The sequence below is a fragment of the Dryobates pubescens genome, chromosome 10 (assembly GCF_014839835.1).
Source record: "Dryobates pubescens isolate bDryPub1 chromosome 10, bDryPub1.pri, whole genome shotgun sequence".
Taxonomy (NCBI): domain Eukaryota; kingdom Metazoa; phylum Chordata; class Aves; order Piciformes; family Picidae; genus Dryobates; species Dryobates pubescens.
This window is the reverse complement of record NC_071621.1, coordinates 22239647-22263159: the sequence shown is the minus strand read 5'-3', so window position 1 is coordinate 22263159 and position 23513 is coordinate 22239647. Positions and strand designations below refer to the sequence as shown.

The 23513-nt window shown below is 42.8% G+C and overlaps 1 protein-coding gene across 1 annotated transcript in view; it reads left to right on the top strand.

Annotated features, from left to right (window-relative positions):
* Positions 1 to 23513, top strand: part of MTUS2 (microtubule associated scaffold protein 2) — a 213781-nt gene that overhangs the window by 118679 nt on the left and 71589 nt on the right. The window contains exon 4 of the mRNA XM_054164603.1: positions 12032 to 12193. Within this exon, the coding sequence (XP_054020578.1) occupies positions 12032 to 12193 (162 nt within the window). The remainder of the gene's footprint in view (positions 1 to 12031; positions 12194 to 23513) is intronic.

Sequence of the window (23513 nt, the reverse complement as noted above, 5' to 3'; positions counted from 1 at the left end):
TTGCTGCTTCCTTTTGCAGCTGTTAGTATGTAGTGCTGATGTGGTTCCTCCTTGTGAATCTTGCTGCCAGACACCTGAGAGGTGTTTGCACACCCTGCTCATGCTGCTCCTGAGGACTGGCACTCCCTGGGGACCGGTTGTGTGCGATGTCACTGTTCCACTCAAGGCTCTGCCATTATAAGCCTATGGAAATCACTGCTGCATGCTCCAATGAAATGTTCTTATATTGTGCTACTTATCAGTAGCATTTATTGAAATGAAGAGAGGCAACTCATTTGAATACTGCTACTCCCAGTCAGCTAAATTCAGATAAGAAGGGGGAGAGGGGGAAATTCTGTAAAGGGATCACATTAAGAAGATGCTTGATACTTTGTCAAGTAGAAAGATTATTAATTTTTCTGTAAAGGCACTCTCAGCTTTTAGGGCCCTGCCTCTTCTATGTACCCTCTGTGAGTTTCACCATATTTTGATTTTATACACTAAGAGCTTTCATTTGTTAAAATCAATGCAATTAAATATCAGTTCCCTGCAAAATACTACAGGCCAAGTGGTTTAGATTATTGCAGTTCATAGAAATATAAGTCATAGCTAAAACACTTCCTAAAACTTACTTAATTGGGTCACTGGGTCACAGCATTTATGGCTAACTGTAAAAATTAGCTTATTGTAAAATGACTGAATTTTGCTTGAAGTCACCTGCTAAAGGCACTGTTTTAGTAAATGTGAGATGAGGAAAATTTTAAGCAGGTCACATACAAAATTTTTGCTAATTCTCCATGGATAATGCCATTTATCATAGACACCAGTTTTGCTTGTGGGGTTTTTTTTCACTGCAAATAGTTTTACTTCCAGTCTTACTGATAACTGACAAACTGGCTAAGGTGTTTTGTGAGAAAAGCATCATTTAATCAGCAGAATTTGAGAAGTCAAGTTTATTTTGGGAGCCTTAAAAGACAATATGCCCAGTGCATGTAGAAAAATACAGGTTTCCACTGAAACATGTTTCCTGACTGTTGCAACTCTGGACTACACAACCATTCTTACAAGATTTTAATTTTGCTATAGATATTTTTCTGTAGGACATCTACAGTAGCCACCAAGCACAAATCTAGGCAGGAGGCAGCACAGAGCAGCACATTGTGCTTTACTTGCAAAGGACTTTGTGGAAGCTAACTGGGAAAAACAGGTTCTCATACATTCTATGGAAACATGACATTTCTCAAATGGTCCACAGCACCAGTAGGAAAATTTCCCATATAATTCAAACAGATCAGCAGATCAAAGAAGTTGGAAACCTCCAATGGTCTGCAGCTCTCATTTGCACTTAGCCAATAGAATAGAATAGAATAGAATAGAATAGAATAGAATAGAATAGAATAGAATAGAATAAGATACAGTGGAGGGCAGGGAAGGGGTGGGAATGTTTTCACTGTGAAAACTCTTGCTGTTGTAGGCATGGGCAGTGGGAAATACCATGTTTTACACATTGTTTTCTGAGAGCTGTGGGAGTGAGAACTAAGCAGTTTCCTGGACCTGAGCGCATCTGTGCCTCTTTCCTTGTCTCGTGATGGACAGTGACTCAACTCCAACAGGACAGATAGCTGTACCTTCTGGGACTGATGTTCTCCAGGGATGTGGGAGAAGGAAGCTAAGATGGTGTCCCAATCAGCCAGGCTAACCCAACATATCCTGTAAAAGATGGGCAATTTGTTTTGTCAAACAGTATGTTGTCCAAGAGGAATGATCTGAGCACAGCAAGTGGCTGCTCTGAACACCTTAGATACAGCCCTGCCTGTCTCCAAAACACAGTGAAGCTTTGGTTCCTGTTGCCACCTTGTATTCTCCAACCAAAGCACTGTTCAGCATTCATAGAAAGTTCTGCTCAGCCACTTACATCCTTCATACTCTATAATGGAGACATCTGTTGGTTTGAAACTCCTTCAGGGCTGGGATCGTGATTAAGAAAAATAGTGTGAGTTGAATTTGAATGTGAAATGAAATAGGACTTGAGTTCCTAAGCAGCTTTGAGGATCTGTGCTTGAGCTCATAAAATGCAATTAATTAGTGACTAAGTGAAGACTCTCTAGGGTTCTTCCATCTTTGAGGTTTCATTATGACATCTCTCCTCCTTAGCCCATATTGCATGCTCTGAAGTCATCATTATGCCAAGGAAAAAAGACATTTACTAGTTCTTCAGTCTAGCATAATTCCACAAAACTGTAGCACACACACTATTGTGGCTTGTCAGGAAGGGGCTGCACTTAATGCTACCAGAACTTAAGCACTGACAAGTGTCTGGGTATTGTTTAACCTCTGCTAGTCTGGTGAGCTGTGGTATCCAGTATGGACTGTTAAAGTTGATAGAAATTCATTAATGCCCTTGGAATGTCATTAACATTTCTATCAAAGATTATATCCCTTTAAGTGTCCAAATATGGTACTCTAGTCCAGTGCTCAAGCAAATTAGAAGCAGTAATTTCAGGAAAGAGGCATTTGTTGATGATATAAATCTGTCAGTGTCAACAGATGTCATTCCTTATAGTAAGGCATGTGGTTCTAATTTGGCACTTCTTGTGATCAGGAGGAACTTCTTTCAGAGCAGATGTCACTTCTAATCCGATCTTTCATGGGTGCCTGTGCCCTGTTAAAACTGGCATGCCAGTTCAGAAGTAGGCATGGCGCCATCAAAGCAGATGGTCGTGAGCACAAGTCATGTTACAAAACTGGTGTTTCTAGAAACGTAGATGCTGAAGTACTACTCAGGAGCACCAAAATCTTCCTACCCAGGAAAATTCCCCTGTAAGTAGGTTGGTAAGTGCTGTTGATGGTTTGGTGCTGTTGGTGTTACCTGTATCTGCTTTCTGGTTGTTCTAACTTTTGGGCAGCCACTGGTGATCCTAGGGGCCATTCTGTCAGGTGAGGATGTTGGAACACAGAGCTGTCCTTGGCGAAAATACCGTCGATGCTTGGTGTTGCTTTGACAGCTCTGTAGCACCTGGGAATTGTTGCAGTGTGGAGGATTACTCTGCTGGGCAGCAAGGGGAGAAGTGGCCCTTGGACCTGTATCTATTCATCCCCTAAGACAGGCTATGACTCTGTCAGATAAATACCTGTGGTAAAACTGTGCTTCTGTTTTAATTCATGTGCTTTTTGCCTAGTACAGAGAGTAGCATTTTTCCTAAAGCACTCATCCTAAGTCAAACATGGCTTGCATTGAAGACAAGACTTTAGTTGCCCTCACTGGGATCAAATACAGTATTTCTTACAAATTCAGTCTTCAGTAACAGTTTGTTTCAGTAAAGGTACTGAAAATCTGGTGCTTGGATATAGCTCCTTGTATTCTCTCCAAAAATGAACCTGCTGAGAGGAATTTAAACATATAACTGATACATAATGTGTTCTTCTTAATTTGTGTTGGCAAGTAAAAATTCCCAAAGCACTATGAATACTTGCTTGCCTTTGAGTGTACCAGAGATGTTAAGAACCAGCCCTTCCTATGACTAAGTTCTTCACAGAAAGAGTAATTGGCCAGTGGAATGAGCTGTCCAGGGAGGTGATGGAGTCACCATTCCTGGAGGTGTTTAAAAAGGATTGGATGTGGCACTTGGAGCCATGGTTTAGTTGTCATGAGGTGTTAGGTATTGGGTAATAGGTTGGACTTGATGACATCTGCGGTCTTTTCCAACCTGGTTGATTCTGTGATTCCGTGATTGGTAGACTTCAGTAATTATACAATAAGATCAGGTTGCTCTGATCTGATATAAATCATAATTCATATTCCTAGGAGAAGTTTACAGCTAGTATGTTCCTCTCTTCTCAGAGAAGCAAACATTTTGTCAGCATTTCCTGCTACCTCTGCTCCTCAGATATCACACAAGACAATTCAGCAGATTATTGATGATGTGGGATGTTTCTCATCTTGTCGCTGTGATCAGAGTCATACTCTGAATGAAGGTTTGAAGAGAAGATTCAGTCATGAATGACCTTTGACAACCCTGAAGTAGTGCCAAGAGATAGTCCTTTCAGAAGGTGTCTATGCAGTGATGTCTCAGGCACATTTTAAAATGATTTCACAGTTGTCTTTGGCAAGATTCCAATTACCTCCTGTTTTCCTTTCTGACAAACATTAAGACTGATGAGCAAAATACTATGATATCTTCACTCTGTACCCTAAAGACATTTAATTAGCCATCTATGCAAATGAGCTCAGCCAGCCAAGCAGCTGTACAATTCCCCCACAATAGGCAAAGCTACCACCAATGCGTGGTGAAATTGTATTCCATAACTAAATGCTCATTTTGCCTTGTAGAGGTGTAGCATTTCCTAGGAGCCCAAATAAAATATGTTATTTTGATTCCAAAGCATGGCACAGTCAGCAAGTTTTCTGCAACTCCCACTAACACATACAGCAATGTGACTTTGTGGTGAAATAGTCATCTTGCCCGATGAGGCTTGTAGCACTTTCATAGGAAGCAGCAGGTAACTCTGCTCAAGTACGAAATCCATTCATCTGGATCCTAAAATGGGTATTTTAATTGATGAGGTGAAATGAATAAGTTAGTATTGATACAAGGATGTGCATCAGCAGAAGGCTGTATGTCTGCCATCTATTATGTATGAAGGACACTTGAAGATGGGTCTGTGCCACGAACAACTGTGAGTTGTCAAAAAACACTGAAACATGTAAAGGAATGAGCTTCATAGCTCATTGTCATAGAGAAAACATCTTGTCATAGAGAAAACATCTCCACTTGTTCTAAAACCACTTTGATTGAGGATAAACTGAATGACTTCCTTTGCTGAGGGCAAGGAGCACTTGCTTAGCTGCAAGTCCACCTGTACTGTTGAGCCTGGAAGCCAGACTAAGGCTAGTCTTCTGATCCTTCACCATGTTCTTAACACAGTGTCGGTGGTTTGGACCTGCTGTAGTTAGGCTGAGTGGTGTCAGGATTGGCCAACCTACACCACTTGGTTAGCTTTTATTTAGTAGCATAGATATAGTCTGATAGAACAAGTCTTAACTAAACACCACATCTGCAAAGGCATTCTGTTGTCAGAAGGGTTGCCAGTGCTGCTCTGACAGTACAACTGTCAGCTGAGTTAGGAAAGTACAGCCTGAAGAAGTGATGCTTCACTCCACCCTGCCTCTGTGGTTGGTTTGTCTGAAGCAGCTGAAAGCACCAGGTCCAGCCACTGAGTGCAAAAGCAGTCACAGGCAATTGGAGGTGCTTTTGCAGCTCTTCCAGCAGCTGTCAACTTTGCAGAGTTCTCATTGTCCAGGTGCCCCAACAGCTATCTGCATTGCCAAATGCGAGGGCCTAAAACTGTCCAACAGCAGATGCCATAGAAGAAAAGCGCTTGGCTTTAAGACTGGAGGGCAGGAGAAGGATGGACATGAAGCAATTTCTTACAGATGTAAAGTGGCAGTGTACAAAAGCCAAGACTGATCACATGAATCATCTCATTAATCATAATTTTGGTGGAGCTTAATAGCTCAAAATTGAAAGTTCAGGTTTCTATTTGGAATGCTGAGACTTCTGAAAAATCAGCTTTCATGAAGGCATGTGGGCATGCACAAACTTCCTCCAAAATATGTATGTTATAGAGGATTATTGCTCAAACACCTTTGTTGGAGCCAAAAAAAAAAAATGTATGTGAGAAAAATTCTTTGAGATAAGCAAGCTAGGGTTAAGCATTGTGTGAATGTCAATCCTTGAGCCTTTTCTTGTTCTGGATGGAAAAAAAGCTGTCATCAACTTGTCCCTAATCTGTTGCATGTTTGGCCAGTTGTTTCAGGAAATATCAGGCACTAGCTCTCAGCAAAGAAAAGAAAAGAACATTGAGACTCGAGCATGTCCAGAGAAGGGCAACAAGGATGGTGAGAGGCCTTGGGCACAAGAGAGAAAAGGCTGAGGGAGCTGGGGCTGTTTAGCCTGGAGAAGAGAAGGCTCAGAGGAGACCTTATTGCTCTCTACAACTACCTGAAGGGTGGTTGTAGCCAGGAAGGGGTTGGTCTCTTCTCCCAGGCAACCAGCACCAGAACAAGAGGACACAGTCTCAAGCTGCACCAGGGGAAGTTTAGGCTTGAGGTGAGGAGAAAGTTCTTCACTGAGAGAGTTGTTAGCTGTTGGAATGGGCTGCCCAGAGAGGTGGTGGAGTCACCGTCCCTGGAAGTGTTCAAGAGGGGATTGGACATGGCACTTGGTGCTGTGGTTTTGTAGTCATGAGGTGTTGGGTGACAGGTTGGACTTGATGATCTTTGAGGTCTCTTCCAACCTTACTGATTCTCTGATTCTAATCCCATCTGCTGTCATAACATTGTAATGGCATGGTGACCCCTCAAGACTAACAATCACACTTGGTCACTCCTTGGTACCCCTTGGTCAATAGCATTGTTTCAGCTTGAGTTGCAGAGCTGTACATTCAAACATGTCTCTTGATAATTACACTGTGAAACATTATCTTGGAATATACTGTTGGACTTCAAAGCAGTAACCCTGCTACAGCCCTGACAGGCTGCATATCTTGTAATCAATCTATAAAAATTACTTACCAGTTTGTAAGTAAAAACCAGAAATGAGGAGTGGACATTCACTGAGGGATGGGCAAGTGTTCCCATTTAGTGAAAAATGTGTCTTGTGAGTTTTTGTTTGAAACATCACCCGACTGTTCAAAGTATCTTAGGTATTTTCCTTAGTAGTTCATTATGCCTGGATGTGATTTTAAGTTTCATTTTGTGCTTGAAAACTGGGGCAACAGAACTGCAGCCTAGTAAAACCCAGAGGAATAATACATCCCAATGCTTTGTGGATGAAAGAAAAAAGTCAGTCTAGACTTATTCACAGTCATGTTTTCATACTAGCTTTCTTGCCTGTCTCTGCTATGCCCTTGCTGTGTGAGCTTGCAAAGCAGCTCAATTTGTTTGTTATTTGTCAAGCTCATTGAGTTCTGTGAGTGAAAAGTGCTTTAGAATTGCTAAGTGGGATCACTACTGCAACAAGTAGACATAAGCTTCATTGTCATTAAACTTGGTGCTAAGCGGCGTATAAGGGTCTTTAAGATGAAAAAGGCTTTCTGTTACCAGGGTAAATGTTTGTGCTTCAGTGAATGGTCACGATGCCAGCACGTTCCTAGTGTCTTCTGTGTGATTATAGATGAAGTGAGGAGCTAACAGCTCCAAGCCCACTGCCGGTGCAGTGAATGCTTGACTTGCTATGACGAGCTGCAAACTCACTCCTTTTTGCTTCACCTAGCAGCCCATGAGACAGGGAGCTTCGGAAGCAGCTGCAATCATGCCCTCTTTTGGGGTCTGTTTCTCATCAAAAGAGAGAGACCCATAGGCACTGTCAGACAAGTTATTTTTCTAGAAAGGATGCAAGATCCCCAACAGAAGAAGACCCTATTGCCCTTGAGTGCAGAGAGAGAAATCTGTGCCTGTCTGGTTCCAGAACACAGCCATTTCTATTGCTGTCTCGGATCAAGACAGGTTTTACAGTCATGTATAACATCATAACATATTTCTGTATTTTAAAAAGAGATATTGTAAATATTTCCAGAAAAGAAAACACAAACAAGAAACACAAGTCTCTGGTCATGTGGTCTTGTGTGACAGGTTGGACTTGATGATCCTTGAGGTCTTTTGCAACCTTATTGATTCTATGATTCTATGGTAACACATACGAGAGAGCTTTCTTGTTCCGAGTGCAAGGATCCCCTGAAGCAAGCTGCTGCAGGGCAGAGCCATGTGGTAAACAGGACAGTGGCTGATTTGGAGACAAGATAGCTCAAGCTAGAAGGATTTTGACCATGGTTTTTGTAGAACATGCAGTCTGCTTTGTGTTGCCAGCCTGACTTCTGAATATCTTTACTGGCATAACAATGTAGGGGATGAATGGATGCAGCTGGAACTCTCCAAAGTAATTGCAAGTCTTCAAGCACCTTTTCTTCTTCCCTGTGTTTTTTTCACAAGCAGAAGAGCAGCATTCCTTGGGGCTCATAGCGAGGAGATGATAAAAGTGAGGCCGAAGGCCTTTAGCTCCACTGAATTGTTAACAGTCTGTTAAACACTCTATTGCAAAGTCAGCAGTGCTGCTCCTCGTAGTCTGCAAAATCACAGAGTGTTTTATGTAGGAGAACCCAAATGACTTGCCAGGTGCTTCAAAGGCAGGAAAAACCTCCACTGATTTATATAGAATGCAAAAATAGAGGAGTAGGGGAGAAGAGGCATAATACAACAGAGGATGTGATCGCCTGGAAACTGTGCACAGCCTGTCTGGTGTTTCTGTACGATCTTTTACTGCAAATAAAGGTATTCTGGGAGAGGAGGTGCTACTGACATACCCACTGCAGATAGCAGTGGAAGGCATTATCTCATGATGGACTGACAAGTACCATCTGATGAATGATCTTTATGATTTTTTTCATTGAGAAGTTAATTTCTCCAATTAAATGAAAACTTTAATTCTCCTCTTAAATCATGAGGAATGTGCATTTTCCTGGAACTTTAATTTATTAATTTCTTCTTTGAATGCTGTTTGAAAAGTGCAATCCAGCGCCATGTAGCTAGGTGGAGCTCACTTTGCCCTGCTTCTAGGGACCTTATCTCAGCAAATCCTGAATATATTCATATTGATGTCGTTTTGAGTTGACCTTGACTCAATGCCAGACACCCACCAGGATACTTTCTTACTACCCCTCCTCAAGAGGATGGGGAAAAAAGAGATTAAAATGGTCACAGATAAAGACAAGGAGTTGATTTACCAATTGCAATCGCAGGCCAAACAAACTCAACTTGGAAAAAATTATTTCATATATTTCCAATTAAATTCTCACAGTATCACAATACTTTGGAGGTTGGGAGGGACCTCCAGGGATCACTGGGTCCAACCCCACTGCCAAAGCAGGATCACCTAGGGTACTCTGCAGAGGAATTAATCCAGGTGGGTTTTGAATGTGTCCAGAGAGGAAGACTTCACAACCTCTCTAGGCAGCCTGTTGCAGTGCTCTGTCACCCTCACTGTAAAGAAATTTCTCCTCATGTTGAGGTGAAATCTTCTATGTTCAAGTTTGTATACATTGTTCCTTGTCTTATTACTGTGCGCCACCAAAAAGAAATTGCCCCCCTCCACTTGACACCTACCTCTCAGATATTTATAGACATTGATGAGATCCCCTCTCAGTCTTCACTTCTCAAGACTAAACAGTCCCAGGTCTCCCTTCATAGGGAAGATGCTCAAGTCCCCCAGTCATCCTCGTGGCTCTCTGTTGGATTCTCTCCAGCAGGTCTCTGCCTCTCTTGAACTGGGGAGCTCAAAACTGGACACAGTATTCCAGGTGTGATCTCACCAGGGCAGAGATTAGTTGAATGATGAGAAACAAAGACCAAAAAAGCTAAAACAGTGTCTCCCCATCCCTTTTTCCCCAGACTCCACTTCTTCCTTCCCAACTCCTCTACCTCCTCTATCCCACATCCCCACTGAGTAGTGCACAGGGGGGGAGGGGTGGGCAAATAAGGGTTGTAGTGCATCTACAGTATTTCCTCACTGCTTCCTTGTCCTTCTCACAATTTTTTCATGCTCCAGCATGAGTCTTTACCATGGGCTGTATTCTCTCAGGATAAACCTACTCCTGTGTGGGATTCTGTCCAGGAGCCTGCTTCTGAGAGGGCTCTCCATGGGCTGCAGCTTCCTTCAGAGCAGGTCCACTTACTCCAACACAGGGTTCTCTGTGGGCTGCGTTGTGGCTGTCTTCACCACTGTTGTCCTCTCCAGAAGCTGCAGAGAGATATTTCCTTCACAGAAAGTATGGTGTGGCTGTATAGCTGGCTGTCTCCAGGCTTTTCTATTTCAGGGGACCTGATGAGGCCATGTTTGTCACCCACTCATTTCTGTAATTAGCAGACCTTATATGATGTGTTTTAGTTGGTAAAAGTGTTTGCAGCTGGTGGCACTTCAGTAGCTACAAAAGCTTTTAAAGCTTTATTTTCACAAGAAGTTGCATGTCTACTCTGGACACCTTACTTCAACATGGGAATAGCTTCCATTCAGCCAGATTTGTGAGTCCAAGCATTTCATAATAAAGAATAGTTTGCATTAAAGAGCACTTAAATGGTATTTCTCTGCAAATAGTAAGAATAGTTTCCTCTTCAGGGTTGGTGTTTCCATAACTGAAACTTCTAAACAAAAAGAAAAGATCTTCTACAAGCAGTGCTGCCCAAACTGACGAGGGGGTGAGCATGTGTCTGAAGCCACTTCAGCAGTATCTTCAGGAATATGATACAGACATACTGAGGTGGACACACAGGCTGTCACACCCTCCCAGCACCTGGTAGAGATGTCCTTGCGCACAGCTGCAGAGGAAACTGGATCGGACTGGATTTTCTGCTGATGTGACTTCACTGGAGTCAGCGGTAGTTTGTCAGCAGACAATTCAGCACACAACCTTAAATACTTGTTAGATGAGTGAAAAAAATCCATGTGGCTTGGACATAAAACAATGACCTGGTATTCTGAGATGTTATGTGTACAGCAGTGCGATGGTGACGAATGCTTAAGTCCTTTTTTGTTCCTGTGCGGCGTGCAGCGTGCTGTTTTGTTTAAACATTTAATGTGGCTTATCGTTCGAACAGAGGTCACATGTGTTTGTAGCACTCCATGTATACTGCAGATAGGCACTTTGATTCAAAACTTACATGAATGCAACCATAAAGACACAGCAAAACTTAAAGCTATTTTGTCAAGGCCAAAAGGTGTGTTATTCCTTTATCAGAGAAGAGGATTTCCTTTTCCAACCTACACTTTTTTCCCAGTGTGAAAGTTTAAAAGAAATAGATCTCTTTTACCTGCATACATTTAAGAAGCCTACACCTTAAGAGTACTGGAGACTTGAACATGCCAGTTATTAAAATAATGATATCATTTTCCTGCAGGCAACACCTACACAGCATTGAGCACAGTTACCTCAGTTGGCAGAGCATGGGACCTTTAATCTCAGGGTCGTGGGTTCAAGCCTGCACTGAGCAGCAGTGTCCTTTATAGGATTAGTTGATAGGTTGGATGCGATGATCTTGAAGGTCTCTTCCAACCTGGTTTATTCTATTCTATTGTTTCTTTTCAAAAGAATGGAAATAAAAATTACAGCCCTGTTCTGAGCTCCTGTGTATTTCTTGCCACTATCTCCACTCGGTTTTTCAAACAACATGTTCACCCTTCTGCAAACATTCAGGTCCAGATGTGCTGTAATCTTTTGCTCCTCTTAGGCTTTCTACTCAACAGATAAAGAAGACTATCTAACTTTGCCATATTCAGTTGTTAAGAAAAGATTGATTTCCATATATCTACAAGGAACCTAGGATGTCATTATTCACTGGATGGAAAATGCAGGAAGAAACCAAACCCACTGGAGGTTTTGAAAGAGGTTAATATAAACTGGAAAACTTGGCAACTGAAGATTCATGATGAGACTATGATTGAAGTGTTGAAGTGGATGTGAGTTAAGGCAGGGGGTTTTGTTTGTTTTTCATCATGTTATTTCGATATCTGAGTGTGGTCTAAGGACCTCTTTATAGGAAATCCCTCCTGGGTAGGAGAATTTAATGCCTTGTACCACTATGCCCTGCTATTCCACTTCAGTCTTAGTCTCAAATCTTAGAATGAGTGTGTAGGGTGACTCCTGTAGAAGCTACAAAGCCAAAAAGATCTTGTCCACACAGACATGTAGAAATTCCTTGGTTTCTTTATGAGTCTTGCAGCCAGATACCTTTATGGAGCTAGGTCAAAAGCAGATGTTAAGGTCCTGTTGGAGCTGCAGTTCAACAGCCACCGAGACTTAGCATTTAAGTAAGCTGCTAGGAACTTTTTATTTCTATATAACAATTTGTGCTGGAGAAATTCCATGCTACTTAGAATCATAGAATAAACCCAAATAGCAACAAGAATATATCTGTGTAGGTCATAATCGCTGATACAAGCTCAGTCTCTATGCCAGAGTTCACATACATTTTTCATGGACTCATAATCTTGGTCTCCTGCAGGTTCCAGCTTTGGAAATGAAGAGCAAACTGCTCCTAAGGCAGCTGCACCTTCTAAAGATGTCCCCAAGGGAAGCAGCAAGAGCATGACCCAGGTATCGAGCAGCACAGCAACTCCACGCAAGAGCTTACTTCCAGCACCAAAAACTGCTACAGCACCTACTGGTAAGTGTTCCAACCTTGAAACACCATCTGCATCAGGCCAGGAAATGCAGAAACCTTATTATGATGTTATTTTACTGCTTATTTTGTTAATTTTTGTGCCATTCTTGGGCATGCTGCCAGTGTGCTGATTTGGACTCTGCTGTAGACTCTTTGAAACACAGTCAGCAACACAGCTATAATCTCACTTTGTGAACTGTGCCTGGGATTGAAGTCATTTAGTGTCCCTAATTGCAAAGGCCAGAGATACAGCATGCATGCATTATTGGTTCTCACCAAACAGCTTGTTGAAAACATTGCATTGCTTTAGATACCAAAGCATTCCACTGAGCAGGTAAATTCGTTGCTAGGTATACTTGCGAGCATGAGAATACTACTCTGTTAAGCAATTTGTGGTGTTTTCACTCAGAGAGGGAGAAGCAGGAAAGTAAATAAAGCAAAAAAAACCCCACAACAAACCAATCCTAGTTTTGTTTCCAAATTGTTTCCTTAGCCAGTCACCCTTGCTCTTTGATTCAGCACAAATCATCCAGCAATAATCCAGAGCATCTCACAGTGGGAAGTTTACTCTTTTCTGCCAGATGTGTTCTCAGTTGAAAAACATGCATCTCTCTGCTATCTCCTGCTCATGCTTGTTTCATGCTGCCCCTTACCTAGCCTGGCACTGGGACATGGTGCTTGAACTCCAGGTTCTGCTTGACAAGGGTGTATCTTCTTGAACAGGACTCACCACCTTTGAGAGAGTAAGGAGTAACTGATGCTGTTTGTCCTTGAGTGATACTAATGCTGTCCCTTCTGCCTGTCCACTCAGTGGGAAGAATGAGCATCCTTTATACAATCAGCACTGACAATGTAGACTTAAGTTTGGGTGTAATGGGTGAGTGAGGGTTGTTCATTGTGACTTGCAAGTAGACTCAGTAAGATTATTGAAATTATGAAATAAGTCTTAAAACCTCTGTGCTAGTTGCAGATGACATCTCACCCCAGGCAGTTTCAAGTGCTTTCCTACCCACTAGTAGACAATGTTTCCCTATTCTGTTCCAGCTCCTGTTTGTCCCATTGCCCTTCTGCTTAATGTGATCCCTGCACTTACCTTTCTGCAATGCCATGACCCCGGGGCATCCATCAGCCAAGATCTTGAGATTCTGAAGAGTCTCATTTAAAGGCATGGAAATTCCTCAGGGTCCAAGAGATACTGCTATAATCACAGCAAGCTCTTGAGACCACAATCTTTATGTGTCTTTGTGTTCATTCCTGCTTCCTCATTGCTCAGGACATCCTTCAAGCACCTGAAGGGAAAGATATTTTAAAATAGCAGTAATTTTTAAAGCCATAATTGGAGGAGCTTACTGGTGAGCAGCCTGTGCCTGAATTGGTCATTGGGCTTTGGGATGTGGTCACTAAGGTCAATACTGCATCTTCTTATGTGGAGAGGAAGGAAGAATGTGGTTTCCAGACTTGTATTTCCAGAAAGCACTCTATGGATCACAATGGGATGCATGAGGTGTAACAGTATTTTAGTGAGTGAAACATACTCCAATGTTTGTATGACAGTAGTGAAATATGAGTTTGAGATAAACAGTACCTGTGTTTGCTTCACAGGTCTGCCCAAGAGTTACTCCCCACATCCAGCCTTTTTTTCAGAGAGCAAGGGTACAGCCTGCCTCACCATGGCTTTCACCACAGGCTGCAGGGGAGTCTCTGTTCCAGTGTCTGGAGCACCTCCTCCCCCTCCTTCTTCACAGACATTGATGTCTGCAGAGTTGTTTCTCTCTGATTGCTGCTGCACAGCAATTTTTCCCTTTCTTAAATGTGTTACCACACGGGTGCTACCACTGTTGCTGATGGGCTTAGCCTTGGCTAGCAGTGGGTCCATCTTGGTGCCTGCTGACATCTGCTGTATTGGACATGGGCAGAAGCTTCTGCTGTTTCACACACACACACAGAATCACCAAGGTTGGAAGAGACCTCAAAGATCATCAAGTCCAACCTGTCACCACAGACCTCATGACTAAACCATGGCACCAGTTTGGTTAGACAACTCCAGTAAAAGCTTTTCTTTTCCACTTAGATGTATTGGCATGGTAAGCTTCAAAGGGCTGCTTCAATTTTCTGTAGAACAATTCTCCTAGCTTCTGGGCTTCTTTTGTCACAGGCAAGCAGACCTGGATCTTATAATACCTGTACAGCCTCACATGAGCGAGTCCTTGCCAGGTTTCAGTATTGGAGCACTGCAGTGAGGTGGAACTGTGGTGTCTGATATGCAGTCATGCTAATGTGGGCACACAAAATCTGATGTAGACAGGACTAATTGATTCAGGCTGTCACCTCTGAGTTTGCACAGGAGAGCAGAAATTAACAGCTTAATGCAAAACAATATCCATCAAGCAGCAGGTTTCTAAAAAGAGAGTTTACCATCACATCAGGGCATAAACACAGAAGGGTAAAAGAATTACAATGCTGTCAGAAAGCTAAGTTGACTTTTAATTTGGGGTTTTAATCTACAAACTGAAAGACTAATTTTTTGCTGTGTTTTCCTACCTTTGGAAGCAAACCTGAAAAATAAAAGGCCAGAATTCAAATCATTATGAGAAGTTCTCCGATTTTCCTCCCTCCATATAATCTTCATTTGCTCATTGTCCTGACCTTGTCTGTGTCATCACTTAGTCTTGGTGGTTTCCTTTAGAGCAGTTGTTAATTGTCTCTGTATGACCTTTCAGAAATCATGTCTGGTCTCATGGATGCAACAAGAGGAAATTCTTCGCCTGTGCTTTGATTTGGTCAAGCTTGTGGGTCAATAGTGTCAAAAGTGTGGTTAATGTCTAGCTGTTTCTGACTTAATAGGCCTATTGGAGACACAGAAACATAGGTTCTGAATTGAATTTACTTCCCTTCAGGTTATCTAGCCTGGAATGTTCAGTGCTTGTGTCTGTGGTTGCATGGATCCATGCAGAAGATGTAAGGTCCAGGCTTGCACTGGAGAAGTGTCAGTTGTGTTCTTCCCATTGCAAGGCCATTTGTCTGCTTCTGCTCAGGTTTCCTTGAGTTTCTCACAGCTGTGAAGCTGTTAGTGTGCAAAACTGTAGGCAGGTTTCAACCTAGCAACCTACCATAGCCTTTCTATGCTAGGGATGTGATGAGAATTGTCCACATACTTGCTTATGCAAGCCACAATAGCAGAGAGCCAGGAGAAATGTTACCAGAACATGTTAAATCCATGACAACTGGAGAAGAGTTGACATTACTGTCTCCCAGTCTGGAGATCAGGGGCTTCAGTCACCTGGCCAGCCTCCTCCCACCCAGGCACCAGCAAAGACTGGATGCATCAGCATATGGAACCCAATTTCAACCTCCTTGCTGAATTTGTAGTGTGATGTTGATAGGGAGGCTCAGTCAACTGAGGTAAAACTTGCCTGTTTTATACTGGGAGGAAGCTAAACATGTGAACTAGAGGTACCTGGCTATGTTATACTAACAGTCAGACACAGATCCTGAATAGGGACAGCTGGCAAGTTTAGGAAGTTGCTAGTATACACAATAGGCAGAAGCAAAAGCAGCTACATTCTCCAGTGCTCTGGTTTCAGTGTATGGCACAGAGCATCTTTTATGAAAGTAAAAGGATGGCAATCATTTAAATATCAATAATATTTCTGAAAGAGTGCAATATCACAGGTTCACAGATTGCATAGATAGATACAGAGATTTACAGGTATCAGGTGATGGAAGAATTACAGCTGAATTTCAGAGCTATGCACCATTTAAATGATGTTTGAGTAGTAAATTAATTCATAAAGGAACATATCTACCTATAACAATGAGTGGAAAATAATCAACAGTGTGGTAATGTGAAGGTTTAATCCTCCCACCACATAAAGCACAGCTGACTCAGTCAGAGAAGTGAATGAAAAGCTGTATTTTACAAGCAGAATGAAATGCAGTGAGTATGTACAAAATATACAGTGTTTACAAAATACATACAAAAATACACAGGAAAGAATGTAACACAGAAAGACTCTCCTGAGGAGAATCCCCCCTCGGGTTCCCCCCAGAATCCCTCTCCACCTTCCTCCCTTTTCCCCTAGTAGTTAATTGGGTGAAAAAGGAGAAAGAGAAAGAAAAGGATATTAAGGGAAAATCGTTAGTTCAAAGCAGTTGTTAAGAAAGTTAGTTTTCTTCTCTCATCAATTTCAGTCCAAGGTCAGCTGCATGCAGGCTGGCCAAGAATGAAAGCAAGACTGAAGACAGACTGTGAGTTCTTAAAGCTACATTCTACTGATCTGCTAATGAAATTCATTTAGAATTATCTTTCTTTTCCTTTTTACACCTAAACCTTCAGCTAGAGAATTCTGTAGCTGTCCTTTTCTTAAAGGCACAGCCTAACCTGTCACAAACAGAAATCACACAAAAGCTTTCCTGTGTTGGATGGTAGCTGAGAAGACCACCTGCCTTGTAAATTCACATGGAGAGAAAAAAAATACAAAGGAAGGAAGAAAGTGCCTGTCAGATAAATAGGACTACAGGGAATAAAACATGTTTAATTAATGAAAATGGACTTCTGGAATTGTTGCTGTGTAGTGATTCAGATGATCAAAAAAATTCCGGCGTGGGACAATAGCAGTGGAAGATCATTGGCATGCAAATTATTTTGAAGACATGAACTGATTGCTTTTAAACTAGTCTATGGAAAGAGCACACTTAATTAGATTTCAGGGTGTTGTACAGCCCTTTTTGTGTGCTGTTAAACCCCTTTCATATTTGCATGCCTGTAAGCATATAGAAAATGAAAATAAAAAGCATGCTTGCCTACAAAAAGCGAGACAGGTTCTTTGATTTCATTTAAACATAACAGTTTCTTTGAGAAATACAGTGATAACCTAACTAATATTTACCACTTCTATTGTTGTTTCATATTTTGTTTAAAGACAGGTGAAAGCAGCTTTCCATCAGCAGCTTTGCAGCTAAAATCCACCTCTGAAAAGACATGTAAGCTTCCCCTTTCCACAGATGGGGATAAAAATGTGTAATCTTTGAGGCACATGGCTACTGAATTTTCTGTTTCAAATGTCTCTAAAAATGTGAGAACATCTGCAGAAGGAAATGTTCAGGAACAGCACATTATCAGCTTCCCACCCTCACAGGGAATTTGTTTTACTGACCTCTTAGATTGCTGTTCATCACAGGACAATGCAGAACCTAAATCACATCAAGATTTAATTTTGCTATAATTTGGGCAAAACCCCCTTTGATTTGGCATGAAGCAGCTAGTGGAATATCTAGTGAGCCCTTCAGGATCCATAAACCACCCCCCAGCATAACACACCAGAGCAGTTAGCAATCCAAGAAGAGCATGTCTGTGCTGTGCAGTGGAAAGGGAGGTGCAGATAGGCAGTGACTCCTGAGCTGGTGCTGACAGATCTGGAAAGTCACAAAATGCAGGACCATGCAGGTGCCCCTGCTTGGACCCAGCAGCAGCAGCACAGTGCATTCATGCAGTGCTGCCATCAGTTGATTAATATTAAATTGCTTTAGAACTAGGCTATTTCCTGTCCAGGAGCATCGGTTTGGGCTGCGGCAGACTTCCAGTTCTAAAAGCAACTCACACGAATAGAGCCTAGGAGTAGCATTTTCCACATAAAATCATGCTGGTAGCCACTAAACAACACAAGTGTGGCCTGAAACCTCTACCCTGCAATTCCTTTCCCATGCCTAGGTTCTTCTGTGACTGTCTAGGGAAGAGTCTCTGAGTATCTCAGCTTTGTGGCAAATAATGAGGTGGGTGGAAACTGGCTAGACTGTCAGGCTCAGGATGTTGTGATTAGAGGTACAAAGTCCATCTGTCAGGCTTTAGCATCCATTGGCACTCCCTGAGCAAGCTCCCAGATTATAGCAAATCAAGGGGTATTGGTCACTATGCTGGAGAGTAGGGCTGCAGTTCAGAGGGACTTTGCCAGGGCTGTGAAAGTGAAAAGTGAGGTCTTGCCCCTTGGAGGAACACTACCATTTGAGAGGAGAGGCTGGGGCCAGCTGGCTGAAAAGCAGCTCTGCCAAGAGGACCTGTTTGGAGGTCTTGCTAGATGGCAAGTTGAATCTGAGTCTACAAAGTGCCCTTGGAGCAAGAACGACTAGAGGCACACTGGGCTACATTAGGAAGCTTGTGGCCTGTAGCATCAGTGGTCCTACCCCTTCATTCATCACTTCTGTGGCCACTCACAACTGTGCCCAGTTTGGGGAATCCCAGGATAAGAATAGTGTGCCATACTGGAATGAGAGCAGCAGAGTGGCCACTAGGATGGTCAAAGGACTGAGATGTGTGACAGAGCAGGTCAGGAGAAGAGGCTGGGAGTGCTGGGTTTGTTCAGAGAAGTCAAAGGAAGATCTTATTGCAGTCTTCAGTTCTCTAGAGGGAAGATATAAAAAAAAAGTAAAGGCAGACGCTTCTCAGACATTCACAATGACAGTGCAAAAGATGCCAAACTCCAGTTGGAACACAGGAAATTACCATTGTTTGCCCATCTGTGAAGGTGGTGGTTGTTTGCCCATCTGTGAAGGTGGTGGTTGTTTGATCACCTGTGAAGATGGTCAAACACTAGAGCACATTGTTTAGGGAGGTGATGAATGCTGCATCATTAGAGACATCTGTAAGTTAGCTGGTCAAAGCCCTGTGCAACCTGCTGTAGTCAGATCTACTGTGAGCAGAAGGCTTGACCAAAAGACTTCAGAGGTCCTTCTGACAAAGCTGATTGCACAATTCTATGTGCTATGAACATCTTGGACCCACAGGTGAATAAAAGTGCAGGCACTGTTTTGTTTTGTAGTGCTATGGCCTTTTTTGCACATTCAGAGTGAGCAACTTGTGAGCAGGAGCATCTAGATAAAGGGTAGGTCTGCAGTGAGGAGCTGAGTGCATGGCTCCCACAAAGGCCACAAGACTTGGATGCAATTCAGAAGAAAAAGAAAATCAAGAAAGTATGGTTCAATCATTCTGTGTAAGGGTTTGAGGAGTCATTCACATCTGACCATAGTTTTTATCCACTTACACTTTTTATGCTTTTATTGTGCATAGTTTTTTCCTCTTCATTGTGATACAGCTTCTTTATGGCCTCATCACTGTCTGGTCTTACTCAGCCACATACTTCTCTCAGAACATAGAAACCCACAGAAAATCCTTCTTGGCATCTCCAAACTCTGCTGTCTTTTGAAATTGTGGTTCACCTCCAGGGCACTGAATACCGATGCAACTCTGGGCTCCCTTGTTTCTGCCCGCAGTCTCGATGCAAACTCCTGGTCATCAGGCTGCTGCTTGTTCCAGACCTCAGCTCTGCCCACCAGACTAGGCTCGCCACCCAACAGTCTATGAAGTTAGAGAGCTGAAGAATACTATATTTTCTGTGCCATGTTGTGAGGCTTGGGGGGTGTGTGTGTGTTATGGCCTACCTGTTTCAACTTGGTTATTACTCTTATTTAATGTTTATCTCACAGACAAATGACCATTATTCCCCATAAGAAATCTAATTCGAGTGCAATGGCAGTAGCAATAAGGAATTAATTTGAGCAGCTTGTTTCTCTCTGGCCCATTAAATTAAAGACAATTAAAATAATTGTTAAAAACACTAGCCCAGTCCATTCCTGCACTTTTACAAGCACCAGTAAATCATATGTAAGAGGGAAGGCTGTTAAATACAATCAGTCAAGATGAAAAATAGGAGGCCAGTGTTATCACAGCTCTCAGCAGCAAGCTCACAGTGTATAGTATGTGTTTCTTTTAACCAGCTTCTGCAAAATCCAGACAACACAACCTCAGCAAGAGGAAGAGGGATGAGCTAAGATCAGCTGAGGGGGGGAAAGTCAGCACCAGTCTTGCAGGGACAAAGGGAGAAGAGCCTGCTGTGGCTTTGTTCCCTTGGCAAACACTTTCCATGAAAAGCTGAATAGTCAATACATGGTGGGTTACATTCACCTTGTTCCTGTACTGAGAACAGGGATAAGCAGTACTGCACTGCAGGTGAAAGTGAGTCATTCAAAGACAAGTTTTCCAGGCTCTGTCCTGGGAACCTCTCTGAAACATGCCATAGCACAAGACCGTGAGGAAACAACAATAAAATGCCTTGGGATCCATGTAAAATGACAGGAAGAGTAGTTGCTGTTCTGACTCTTCAACTAATGCTGAATGTTCTGAGTTACCCTGGGATTTTCTATTCAGTCCAAAGCATGGTTTGTTTTGTCAAGTTTACTTTTTTCCTTTAGCTTTCAATGTCAGTTAAAGAGGCTTTTAGTTTTAATATAAACAGAAAACAATCACTTTCAGATGAGCCAATGCAATAATCTGTGTCCTTTTTTTCATATCATATTGACTTTAAATTTGATACAAAGGGAAGAGCGCAAGGGTTAGCAGTTTCTACTTCAACAAATGTGTAGTCTTTCTTCTACATCTACTTACTTATTCAGTCTTTCAGTGTCTCATAGATGACAAGAAGTAGAGTCTCCAGAGAGAATTAGGATTCTGCAGAATCCATCAGATTTCCAGCTTGGCTCATTTTGTCTCAAACAATGCGTGCATGGATGTGTCCTCACTCACCAAGGACACAACCGATCATGGGTATCAGGGGGAAAGGCAGAAGGAAACCCAAAGTGGCTCTCTGTATCTGTGAGTGACTTAAAAACCATTCCCTGGATTTTTTTTAAACTTGCAGACTCCATTAGTTAGCTGATAAAGTACACGAGAGAACAGCTGGAATCCAGCTGAATGCAGCCAGTCCCATTGAACTGTTAATGGTATCTACAGCAAGTCAGGGTTTGTTTTGAAATAAATACTTGATGCATAATTTGTTAGAATCTTTTCAGTCTGAAGTGTGAAAGCAAATTGAAGCCTACCCCACTGTACTGGCTTTTAAAGATTCAGAAAGGTACAGGGAAATACAAGCACTGACTGTGCAGCAGGTCTCAAGAAGATACATAGAATACCTAGAATAAGCCAGGTTGGAAGAGACCTTCAAGATCATCACGTCCAACCTATCAACCAATCCAACCCACCTAAACAACTAACCCACGGCACCAAGCACCCCATCAAGTCTTCTCCTGAAAACCTCCAATGATGGTGACTCCACCACCTCACCAGGCAGCCCATTCCAATGGGCAATCACTCTCTCTGTATAGAACTTCTTCCTGACATCCAACCTAAGCCTCCCCTGGCGCAGCCTGAGACTGTGTCCTCTTGTTCTGGTACTGGCTGCCTGGGAGAAGAGACCAACATCTGCTGTCTACAACAGCTTTTTTTATAAGAGGATTTTACATATTTTTTTTAGAATAGAATAGAATAGAATTAACCAGGTTAGAAAAGACCTTTGAGATCATCAAGTCCAACCTATCATCCAACACTATCTAATCAACTAAACCATGGCACCAAGCACCCCATCCAGTCTCTTCCTAAACACCTCTAGTGATGGTGACTCCACCACCTCCCTGGGCAGCCCAATCACTCTTTTGCTACTTTATGATTCTACACACAACTCTTTTGGACAGTTCTAAATACATCTGGCAGTCAGTATTTTTGAGGTTTTACGTGCATTCAGGCCTGCAGTAACAACTGAAATGTTTGCCTTGTTTCCCGAGTTATTGTGGAGTCTCTGTCTTTTCATACACATCACAACCTTTCAGATGCTTCCAGCGCACTCTGAGATTGTAAATACCAAACTGTATAACCTCCTGCTATGCCGTAGTCTGCAGTATAATATTATGGTGATCATCATGACAATGCTCTCCTACAGATTTCCTTAAACCTGAAAAATCTAGATTTCTGTGAAATGACAAATTCAGAGCCCAAACCCACGTCATTTAAAAATGAATTTTCCCTGCAGGACACCAACGTGTTCCTCTTTTAAACAACTTACTATTGTTGTTTCAAAACAGAAAATAAAGAACAAACCCCATTTTTAGAAAAAAACATTTAGCACAACCTCTTATTTAAGGCCTGATTCCAGAGGCAGCTCTTCCCCAAGATTTCCCTGTGGGTGATGAGCTGAGCAGAACGATAATTGTATGCTCCTGTAGACTGTCCTTTCTTTTGCCTGCTGTGTGCTTTCTAAACCCCTCTGCACTAGGGAGGGCCACGAAGAGGCCACCAGAACCCATCTGCTTATGAAGTAGAAGTTGAATAACCGCTTGCTCCATGTGCCTTTCACCCCAGTCCCTTCCCAGCAGGACTGTGCTGTGCACTGGCTTCTCCTTGCTACACAGACTGTTCTCACTTCCTTGGTTGCTGTGTTGCTGTGCCTACCACACCTCAGGAGCTCTCCTAATCTTACAGACTGAAGGAGGGTATTTATCCTTGTTTCACCCCCTTGTTGTTAATCCTGCTGTTTTGTCCTTGCCAAGATACCTATTTGCATCTTTGCTCACAACCTGTTTCAGTCTCTGCTGATCTCCCACAATTCCAGGGCAGACGATCTGGACAAGGGGATTGAGTCCATCATCAGTAAATTTGCAGATGACACCAAGCTGTGGGCCGGCGTTGGTCTGTTAGAGAGTAGGAGAGCTCTGCAGAGGGACCTTGACAGGCTGGACAGAGGGGCAGAGTCCAACAGCGTGAGATTTAACACATCTATGTGTCAGGTTCTACACATTGGCCACAACAACAGGCAGCGCTACAGGCTGTGGTCAGAGTGACTGAAGAGCAGCCAGGCAGAAAAGAGCCTGGTAGTACTGGTTGACATTAGGCTGAACATGAGCCAGCAGTATGCCCAGGTGGCCAAGAAGGCCAATGGTATCCTGGCTTGTATCAGGAAGTGTGGCCAGCAGGAGCAGGGAGGTCATTCTGCCCCTGTACACAGCACTGGTTAGGCCACACCTCGAGTACTGTGTCCAGTTCTGGGCCCCTCAGTTTTGGGAAAGATGTTGAGTTGCTGGAAGATGTCCAGAGAAAGGCTGGTGAGGGGTCTGGAGCACAAGCCCTGTGAGGAGAGGATGAGAGAGCTGGGGTTGCTCAGCCTGGAGAAGAGGAGGCTCAGAGGAGACCTCATTGCTGTCTACAACTACCTGAAGGGAGGTTGTAGCCAGGTGGGAGTTGGTCTCTTCTCCCAGGCAACCTGTATCAAAACAAGAGGACACAGTCTCAAGATGCACCAGGAGAGGTTTAGGCTGGATGTTAGGAAGAAATTCTTCACAGAAAGAGTGATTGGCCATTGGAATGGGCTGCTCAGGTAGGTGGTGGAGTCACCATCTCTGGAAGTGTTTAAAAAGACACTGGATGAGGCATTAGTCCCACGGTTTAGCTGATCAGATGGTGTTTGACTTGATGATGTTGAAGGTCTTCTCCAACCTGGTTAAT